A 10,102-nucleotide genomic window follows, 5' to 3' on the forward strand; every position below is an offset into this window, starting at 1 on the left:
GCACTTTGTTTTCCTTTTGTAAATGGGCCTTATGTTCGGAGTAGGCTACTATGACTTCTGTTCAATGTGTGGTTCGGATTTTCTCATTATCCTGGGTTGAAACCAAACTATTGTAAATGTATATTGTAATGCAGACAAAATGGCCACGAGAAACACTCTTCTCACGCCACTTCTAAAGAGTTTCGTCTGGAAGTGACTTTTTTTGTAGCAGGTTGGGAGAATGAATTAACCCTTTCACCCTGCTCCTCTGCACACTCCACTAGCGTCCAGTCAAAGCTAGCATCCACTACAAGACCGTGGTACTTGCCAATGGAGCAGCAAACCCCTCCCTACCTTCAGGCTATGCCCAAACCCTAAACCTCAACTCGGGGTCTCCATTCTGCCACCTCTGGTCTTTTGGCTCTCCTACCACTACGGGAGGGCAGCTCCCGCTCAGCCCAGTCCAAGCTCTTCTCTGTCCTGGCACCCCTATGGAGGAACCAGCTTCCCCCTGAAGCTAGGACAGCAGAGTCCCTGCTCACCTTCCAAAGACATCTGAAACCCTACCTCTTCAAAGAATATCTTAAAGAATCCCACAGCACCTAATATCCATTAGATTGGGCAAAAACGAATTGTTTGGTTTTAGGAGGATAATATAATGTCTTTCTTGCACACATTGTGTTGTATGATGAAGTCCTACAGAGCTGCGCTTCTCAAAGTGGACACTGGGGGTCACTCTTCCCTCTGATTTACAGAGACATAAGACAGAGATGACGATCACATCAAAAAAATGAATGGAATGAATCGAGAGGTTTTAGTTGAGTATAGTTTAGATTATAGGATGTCCATTAGCTGTTGCACATGCAGCAGCTACTCTTCCTGGGGTCCACATCAAACACGTGACAAAATACACAACAGTTATAGACAAGAACAAAATAAGATAATAGTACATTAAATTAAAAAAAATGTGAATAAGATAAGAATCATATATTGTCAAGACACCGAGAGACAATAACAATACTTTTTACACACTTCATGTATACATTTTAATTTACTTATATACAGTACAGTTCATTTAGATCAATATGATTAAATTATATTAACAACCTAAAATGTTGTAAATATAACTAATTTGATAAAGAAGCCTTTCTTTTTTCTTTATTTGACCTTTATCTAACTAGGCAAGTCAGTTAAGAAGAAATTCTTATTTTCAATGACGGCCTAGGAACAGTGGGTTAACTGCCTGTTCAGGGGCAGAACGACAGATTTGTACCTTGTCAGCTCGGGGGTTTGAACTTGCAACCTTCCAGTTACTAGTCCAACGCTCTAACCACTAGGCTACCCTGCAAAGTATAGGGCAGTTCTCCTATGCATTAACCAATGGTTGTGGTAACGTCATCGACTGTGCAGTCGGCTGTTCAGAGGTGCGTTCATTTCGCCTGAACGTTTGAAGTACATTGCGATAACATCTGTTAAATGTTATCGCAATGTAACATCCACAACATTCTTGTACGTTCTTGAACAGACTTTGAGGTACGTTTGCTCCCGTTTGGTGGGTGTGGCGACGTGTGGCTTGACGCAATAAGTGTAGTTTTTAAAGTGTGATTGCCATGCTGCCAGAGTCCCCAAACCCCCTCCCCGGTTTTTTTTCGACTGAGCCTTCAGAATAGCACCGTTTCAGTTCAATTGAATGTTCCAGAATGTAAAAACGTACTGAAAGCAGCCCAGATTGCTTTAACATTCTCCCTTGCTCATTCGATGGACACGTCAACCACTGGTTAGCTAGTTGATAGGTAAATTACCTATCCAGACGTTGTAAGATCTGATAGGCGTCAGCAACGTCTGAGCAGAGGGACTTGCCCTTGATCAGTAGTGAAAGCGCAGCGTCGTCGCCTGCTCTTTTCGAGGCCAATGAGAGAGCTGCTGACGGAGGTAATGGGCGGGCCAGACGTACACCTGAGCAGGTCAGGGTGACTTGATGTGTGTGGCCACGCCCCCTGTGAATAATGTGTCGGATCGATTCGTTTCTGCGAACGTTGTTTTTTTATGCGTGGAATTAAGAACGATCACATTGGGAACGGATACTTTTACCGGTCTCTTTTTTAGCCTACTACTACTTTTTCGGCTACTTCGAGATTTATTGGATATTAGCCTAAATCAACACAATGCAATATGTTCATTTATCTAAGGATTCATGCCGAAACGGTACGTTTATAGGCTAATACTTCAATGTCATCATATTATTGTAGGCTACGTTATTTAATGGGAAATGGGGGCTTACAATATTTTTTGAATGTTTGTGATATAGCAACAGTAGGCTTATTCACGAAGGGCGTATTGGCAGAATGTACAGACAATAATACCCATGGGTTGGCATCCGTAAATACACTTAATAGACAAAAATGATATTGTCAGATATTATTTTCTAAACGTCTTCATCTGGAGCAGAACACAAAGCCAGTTTTTAAATGTATGATTTTTAAAAGCAATTGTTTGAAAATATTTTAGAATATCAAGTGGGGTTGTTCATGTCTTTGAACTACTTTTAAATGGGCTGATTTCCAAAGCCAGTTTTTCAGGTCATTCCACTTGAAATGTCCATATAATTGATGATTTCTACGCTCATGAGAATTGTAATCTCCGTTGTGTGTGAGTAGAACACCTTTGTTGACAGAGAGAACAGGTCACTGCACCATGCCAATGCGGGGGCATTGTTCAAATGGTGAGGTCATGTATTGAATCTGCCAGTCTCACTAAACATGAAATGTCATGTGGATTTCTAAAGTAGACTATCTAATCTTCTTATATTTTCTGTCCCAATGAAATCCAAAGAAATTGAGCCTCATTTTATTTGACCATTCCAATCTTTAATTGGGCTTTGTGTAGATAGGTTAGTGTTGATAACATACAACGTGAATACACTGGTATCATTCTGATAACTGCCATGGATATTACTATCGTGACATAATAGTAATCAGTCAACACATGACCTGGTTAAGCAATCTGCTATGTAGGCCATTACCGCTGTGTGTTTTGGACTGGTTTCTCTTCACCAGATGTTCTAATAGTGTTTATACTTTATTGTACATAAATGTCCAGGTATTTACTTAGAAATAACATGGTAATCACACAATAAGAACATAATATCTTTCATAAAGCTATAAGGCCCGAGCAGGTGTAGTGTAGGTGTGCCTGGAAACAGCCCTTAGCCGTGGTATATTGGCCATATACCACAAACCCCCTGAGGTGTCATTGCTATTATAAACTGGTTACCAACGTAATTAGAGCAGTAAAAATACATGTTTTGTGAAACCCGGTGGTATACGGTCTGATATACCACGGCTGTCAGCCAATCAGCATTCAGGGCTCCAACCACCCAGTTCATATGAAGCTATAATGTTAAAAGTGATTTCACTCTGCTTGTTTTTCCAGGTTCCATAATAAGGCTACTGTGTCCATCTCAGACTGCGGTGTGTATAGTCAACGGGGAGGCAAACCTCCTCAACACCTCCTTCACTGACAATCACAATGCCACTGAGACAGGGCTGTCAGCCGTCGGCAACAACTGGACCAACTATAACTTCTGGACTGGTTTGACCTTGGCGGTGCTGTCGGCCTTCCTGATTGGAGGAAGTGTGATGCTGAAGAAGAAGGCCCTGCTTCGCCTAGCCAATAATGGACAGACCAGAGCAGGTGGGGGGTCTTCACTGTTTAAGGATGTGGAAAAACACAAAGACGTCACATTACACCACAGGAGGGCTTTGTCCTTATTTTGATCAACGTTTTATATAGAATCAAGTTCTGATGGGTATCTACTGACAGTCGTTTTCTTTACGTCATCACTAGCCGAACTCCACCCAGTACCACATCCTGAATCTTACACACCCTTCTAGCCTCACTCCACCCAGTACCACGTCCTGAATCTTACACACCCTTCTAGCCGAACTCCACCCAGTACCACGTCCTGAATCTTACGTACCACGTCCTGAATCTTACACACCCTTCTAGCCGAACTCCGCCCAGTACCACGTCCTGAATCTTACACACCCTTCTAGCAGGAACTCCGCCCAGTACCACGTCCTGAATCTTACAAACCCTTCTAGCCTCACTCCACCCAGTACCACGTCCTGAATCTTACACACCCTTCTAGCCTCACTCCGCCCAGTACCACGTCCTGAATCTTACAAACCCTTCTAGCCGAACTCCGCCCAGTACCACGTCCTGAATCTTACACACCCTTCTAGCCTCACTCCGCCCAGTACCACGTCCTGAATCTTACACACCCTTCTAGCCTCACTCCGCCCAGTACCACGTCCTGAATCTTACACACCCTTCTAGCCTCACTCCACCCAGTACCACGTCCTGAATCTTACACACCCTTCGAGCCTCACTCCACCCAGTACCACGTCCTGAATCTTACACACCCTTCTAGCCGAACTCCGCCCAGTACCACGTCCTGAATCTTACAAACCCTTCTAGCCGAACTCCGCCCAGTACCACGTCCTGAATCTTACACACCCTTCTAGCCTCACTCCGCCCAGTACCACGTCCTGAATCTTACACACCCTTCTAGCCTCACTCCACCCAGTACCACGTCCTGAATCTTACACACCCTTCTAGCCTCACTCCACCCAGTACCACGTCCTGAATCTTACACACCCTTCTAGCCTCACTCCACCCAGTACCACGTCCTGAATGTTACACACCCTTCTAGCCGGCTACCACCCAGTACCACGTCCTGAATCTTACACACCCTTCTAGCCTCACTCCACCCAGTACCACGTCCTGAATCTTACACACCCTTCTAGCCGAACTCCGCCCAGTACCACGTCCTGAATCTTACACACCCTTCTAGCCGAACTCCGCCCAGTACCATGTCCTGAATCTTACACACCCTTCTAGCCTCACTCCACCCAGTACCATGTCCTGAATCTTACACACCCTTCTAGCCTCACTCCACCCAGTACCACGTCCTGAATCTTACACACCCTTCTAGCCGAACTCCGCCCAGTACCACGTCCTGAATCTTACAAACCCTTCTAGCCGAACTCCGCCCAGTACCACGTCCTGAATCTTACACACCCTTCTAGCCTCACTCCGCCCAGTACCACGTCCTGAATCTTACACACCCTTCTAGCCTCACTCCACCCAGTACCACGTCCTGAATCTTACACACCCTTCTAGCCTCACTCCACCCAGTACCACGTCCTGAATCTTACACACCCTTCTAGCCTCACTCCACCCAGTACCACGTCCTGAATGTTACACACCCTTCTAGCCGGCTACCACCCAGTACCACGTCCTGAATCTTACACACCCTTCTAGCCTCACTCCACCCAGTACCACGTCCTGAATCTTACACACCCTTCTAGCCGAACTCCGCCCAGTACCACGTCCTGAATCTTACACACCCTTCTAGCCGAACTCCGCCCAGTACCATGTCCTGAATCTTACACACCCTTCTAGCCTCACTCCACCCAGTACCATGTCCTGAATCTTACACACCCTTCTAGCCTCACTCCACCCAGTACCACGTCCTGAATCTTACACACCCTTCTAGCCGGCTACCACCCAGTACCACGTCCTGAATCTTACACACCCTTCTAGCCGGCTACCACCCAGTACCACGTCCTGAATCTTACACACCCTTCTAGCCTCCTACCACCCAGTACCACGTCCTGAATCTTACACACCCTTCTAGCCGGCTACCACCGAGTACCACGTCCTGAATCTTACACACCCTTCTAGCCGGCTACCACCCAGTACCACGTCCTGAATCTTACACACCCTTCTAGCCGGCTACCACCCAGTACCACGTCCTGAATCTTACACACCCTTCTAGCCGGCTACCACCCAGTACCACGTCCTGAATCTTACACACCCTTCTAGCCGGCTACCACCCAGTACCACGTCCTGAATCTTACACACCCTTCTAGCCGGCTACCACCCAGTACCACGTCCTGAATCTTACACACCCTTCTAGCCGGCTACCACCCAGTACCACGTCCTGAATCTTACACACCCTTCTAGCCGGCTACCACCCAGTACCACGTCCTGAATCTTACACACCCTTCTAGCCGGCTACCACCCAGTACCACGTCCTGAATCTTACACACCCTTCTAGCCGGCTACCACCCAGTACCACGTCCTGAATCTTACACACCCTTCTAGCCGGCTACCACCCAGTACCACGTCCTGAATCTTACACACCCTTCTAGCCGGCTACCACCCAGTACCACGTCCTGAATCTTACACACCCTTCTAGCCGGCTACCACCCAGTACTCTACCCTGCTACCTAGAGGCTGCTGCACTATGTACATAGTCATTGAACACTGGTCACTTTAATATTGTTAACATAATGTTTTACCACTTTATATGTACATTGAGTGAACAAAACATTAAGAACACCTTCCTAATATTGAGTTGCAGTCTATGTCATGGTGCATGTTCATAATGTTTTGTGCACTCAGTGTATATACTGCATTCTAATCATAACTACCTTTTCTGTTCAGATACTGTCTATACATACCATTCACATACATATATATTTATTTATGACTCTGATATTTATCATTCTGTTAGGTCTTAATTTTTTAAAACATAAAAAAAAAAACGGTTTAGATGATTGTGTGCATTGTTGTTGTATTGCTAGATATTCCTGTATTGTAGGAGCTAGAACGCGATAACATCCTGTAAAACTGTGTAGGCGACCAAGAAACCTGGATTTGATTTGACTATGACCCAACAGTATGATATTTCAGCTCTCCGTATCGATAGCAAATAGTACATCCACTTCCTGTTTAAAGGTTGTTGTAGTATCTAAATACTGGACATGAACCCTGACCGAAACGATGAAACACAGTCTAATAAAGGACTCGTCCTCTGTCCGTTATATAACGTTTGATTAAACAAACTGTCCTGAATATCAGGGTTTCCTGAGGACAAGAAACAACTTTATTTGTTATTGATTGATGTTATTGATTTGTTTTGTCTTCTAATTCTAATGAATGCCTTGTTTGCTGTGTTCTGTGCAGGTGAAGGTGGTCATGGATATTTAAAGGACTGGTTATGGTGGAGTGGACTTCTAACCAGTGAGTGTTGTTGTTGTTGTTGTTGTTGTTAAATCTATCCTCAATGTTTGTCACAAGCACTATAATGTAAAGTGGGAATACCAGTAGTTTTATCATAGTTCTGTTGGGTAGCTAGTAGAACTATAAGGCTTATCCCAGGGGTGTTGAACTCATTTTGTCCCCTGGGGGCCGAATTCGGTCTTCACTGCATTCCGGAGGGCCGCACTGATTTAATTTTTAATTTTATTTTTTAGATTTCCTTGCTGTCAAAATTAGTAAACATTTCTCCTCTAGCCATTGTTTTGGGAATTTTCGATGAACTGTTTAGTGATCATTAGCGAGCTGGACAGCCAAGAAACCGTCTGAAAGAACCAAAAGGATTAGGACTACATCAATGTTTTTGCATTATGTCCTGTCTCTCACAGTGGGTGCCGGTGAGGTTGCCAACTTTGCAGCGTACATGTTTGCTCCAGCTACTGTGGTGACTCCTCTGGGCGCCCTGAGTGTCCTTATCAGGTACCCTTACTTCTTCTGTTGTCTATTAACACACAGCCTTCACATACAGCTACTGTGGTGACTCCTCTGGGCGCCCTGAGTGTCCTTATCAGGTACCCTTACTTCTCTGTTGTCTATTAACACACAGCCTTCACATACAGCTACTGTGGTGACTCCTCTGGGCACCCTGAGTGTCCTTATCAGGTACCCTTACTTCTCTGTTGTCTATTAACACACAGCCTTCACATACAGGTACTTCTACTCTCTCTGGTTTCTCATTTTCCATGACTGTGTCAAATCTCACACCGTTGTTGTCATTTTTGCACCCTTTATTTTGGTGTACATGGGAACTTATTTGAACTTTCAGGAGCTGTTGTGTGTGTGTGTTTTGTGTTCGTGTTGATACTGTGTATCCTCACATCGAAGTCATTGTTCTACAGGTTTGCATTAATATTCAAATGACTGTCATTGTGGCTTCTCTCTGGACACAGTGCAGTGCTGTCCTCTTACCTGTTGGGGGAGACACTGAATCTGTTGGGGAAGCTTGGCTGTGTGCTCAGCATACTGGGCAGCACTCTCATGGTGATCCATGCACCTGAAGAAGAGGAAGTCACTACCCTACAGCAGATGACTGACAAATTGCTTGACCCAGGTACATCGTTTATATTCATTGACATAGGAATTATTCACACAGCAATTCTTTTTATTAAGGGCAGTGCAACAATGAGGTAATGAACATGTCATTTAGAGTAGATAAACTTCAAAGATGCTATCGTCATTATTGAGCAATTATGTAGACAGAAGGACAGACGGTACATACGCACCAGGGAACAACACCTTTCTGTTCCCTAACTACCTTCCACCACACCCTAGAGAAACACTTATCTCCCTCTCTCCTCTGTGTCAAGCCTCACTTCAATGGCTCCTGTGTATCCGCTTTGTGTCTCTAGGCTTCCTTGTGTTTGCCAGTATCCTGCTGGTGGCCTGCTTGCTGCTTATCTTCTACTTCTCCCCCCGTGTGGGCCAGACCAACATCCTGGTCTACATCGGCATCTGTTCCCTGCTGGGAGCCTTCACCGTCTCCTCCGTCAAGGGCCTGGGCATCGCCATCCGCACAGTGACCTCTGACCCGGCCGTGGTGCGTCACCCGCTCACCTGGATCCTTCTGGTGTCACTGGTCAGTTCCATCGTGGTCCAGGTCAACTACCTGAACAAGTCTCTGGACACCTTCAACACGCTGCTGGTCTACCCAATCTACTACGTGTGCTTCACCACCGTGGTGCTCACCACCTCCATCGTCCTGTTTAAAGAGTGGGGGACCATGTCTGGTGTGGATGTGGTGGGCACCGTGGGGGGCTTCCTGGTCATCATCTTGGGGGTAGCCATGCTGCACCTGTTCAAAGACATCCACGTCACCCTGGAGGGCCTGGCCAGCAGAATGTGTCAGCCGCTGGAGGTGAAACGGGAGGACAAACACATCCTCATTGAGAATATGGAGAGCCTGCCTCCCATGAGAGAAGACGCACCCAGAGTCTTCATCATCAGCTGAGAGACTGGCACTCAGGATCTTCATCATCAGCTGAGAGACTGGCACCCAGGATCTTCATCATCAGCTGAGAGACTGGCACTCAGGATCTTCATCATCAGCTGAGAGACTGGCACTCAGGATCTTCATCATCAGCTGAGAGACTGGCACCCAGGATCTTCATCATCAGCTGAGAGACTGGCACCCAGGATCTTCATCATCAGCTGAGAGACTGGCACTCAGGATCTTCATCATCAGCTGAGAGACTGGCACCCAGGATCTTCATCATCAGCTGAGAGACTGGCACCCAGGATCTTCATCATCAGCTGAGAGACTGGCACCCAGGATCTTCATCATCAGCTGAGAGACTGGCACCTGAGAGAACTCTTAGCACATTCACTTATGTAAATATGTATTTGTTAGTCTTTTTATTGGTAGTTTTATGTAGATTTGTGACCAGAGCTGTTGTTGACTATGTTTATGATGCTCCAGGATGCTAAATAGCTACTGAGGACCTTTGTCTATGAAGGTACCAGAGAAGAGATGACATTTTATATAGTTTTTTATACTTGTGGGTGTTTTTTAACCTCAGTTAATGATCATATGGGTTGCTGATGACGCTGCAGGCTATGTAGACTGCTGCTGAAGACCAATGTTTGTGATTCATCAAGGCATTTTAAAAAGGGCTCTTTTTTATATAGATATATATATATATATATATACTTTGCATTTTAAGATGTTGACTACATTTCATATTTCTGTTGCCTGTCACTCATTTCAATAAATATTTTCTATTTTGTGCCCATTTCAGTGGAGAGATGAGGAAGTATTGTTGCCGCAGCTCTTACAGTTGAGCCCAGGTCGGGGATTGAGATGTTTACATCAATACTCAGTAAGAACTATAGCACCTTAAATGATAACATAGAGATTAAGATCCAAGCTAAAGTCTCAAAACTCAAACAATGGCAGCTGTTGCAGGAGTACACATTTACTTAACTGCCACACCCAAAAAACCGTCAAGCTCTCTTCAAT

The 10,102-nt window shown here is 45.3% G+C and overlaps 1 protein-coding gene across 1 annotated transcript; it reads left to right on the forward strand.

Moving 5' to 3' along the window:
• Positions 1–1,962: 1,962 nt before the first annotated feature.
• Positions 1,963–9,875, forward strand: nipal4 (NIPA like domain containing 4). The gene is made up of 6 exons (XM_029654008.2): positions 1,963–2,184; positions 3,412–3,672; positions 7,015–7,071; positions 7,476–7,566; positions 8,037–8,197; positions 8,496–9,875. Exons 1-6 carry the CDS (start codon positions 2,145–2,147, stop codon positions 9,092–9,094), a joined length of 1,209 nt encoding a protein of 402 aa, XP_029509868.1. The 5' UTR covers positions 1,963–2,144; the 3' UTR covers positions 9,095–9,875.
• The last annotated feature ends 227 nt before the right edge of the window (positions 9,876–10,102 follow it).

This window comes from Oncorhynchus nerka, linkage group LG10, assembly GCF_034236695.1.
Source record: "Oncorhynchus nerka isolate Pitt River linkage group LG10, Oner_Uvic_2.0, whole genome shotgun sequence".
Taxonomy (NCBI): domain Eukaryota; kingdom Metazoa; phylum Chordata; class Actinopteri; order Salmoniformes; family Salmonidae; genus Oncorhynchus; species Oncorhynchus nerka.

Coding starts and splice junctions, on each gene's coding strand:
- nipal4 (XM_029654008.2), top strand. CDS start 2,145: ATGCAATATGTTCATTTATCTAAGGATTCATGCCGAAACG. Junction 3,673..7,014: donor TAATGGACAGACCAGAGCAG/GTGGGGGGTCTT, acceptor TGTTCTGTGCAG/GTGAAGGTGGTCATGGATAT. Junction 7,567..8,036: donor GCCCTGAGTGTCCTTATCAG/GTACCCTTACTT, acceptor CTCTGGACACAG/TGCAGTGCTGTCCTCTTACC.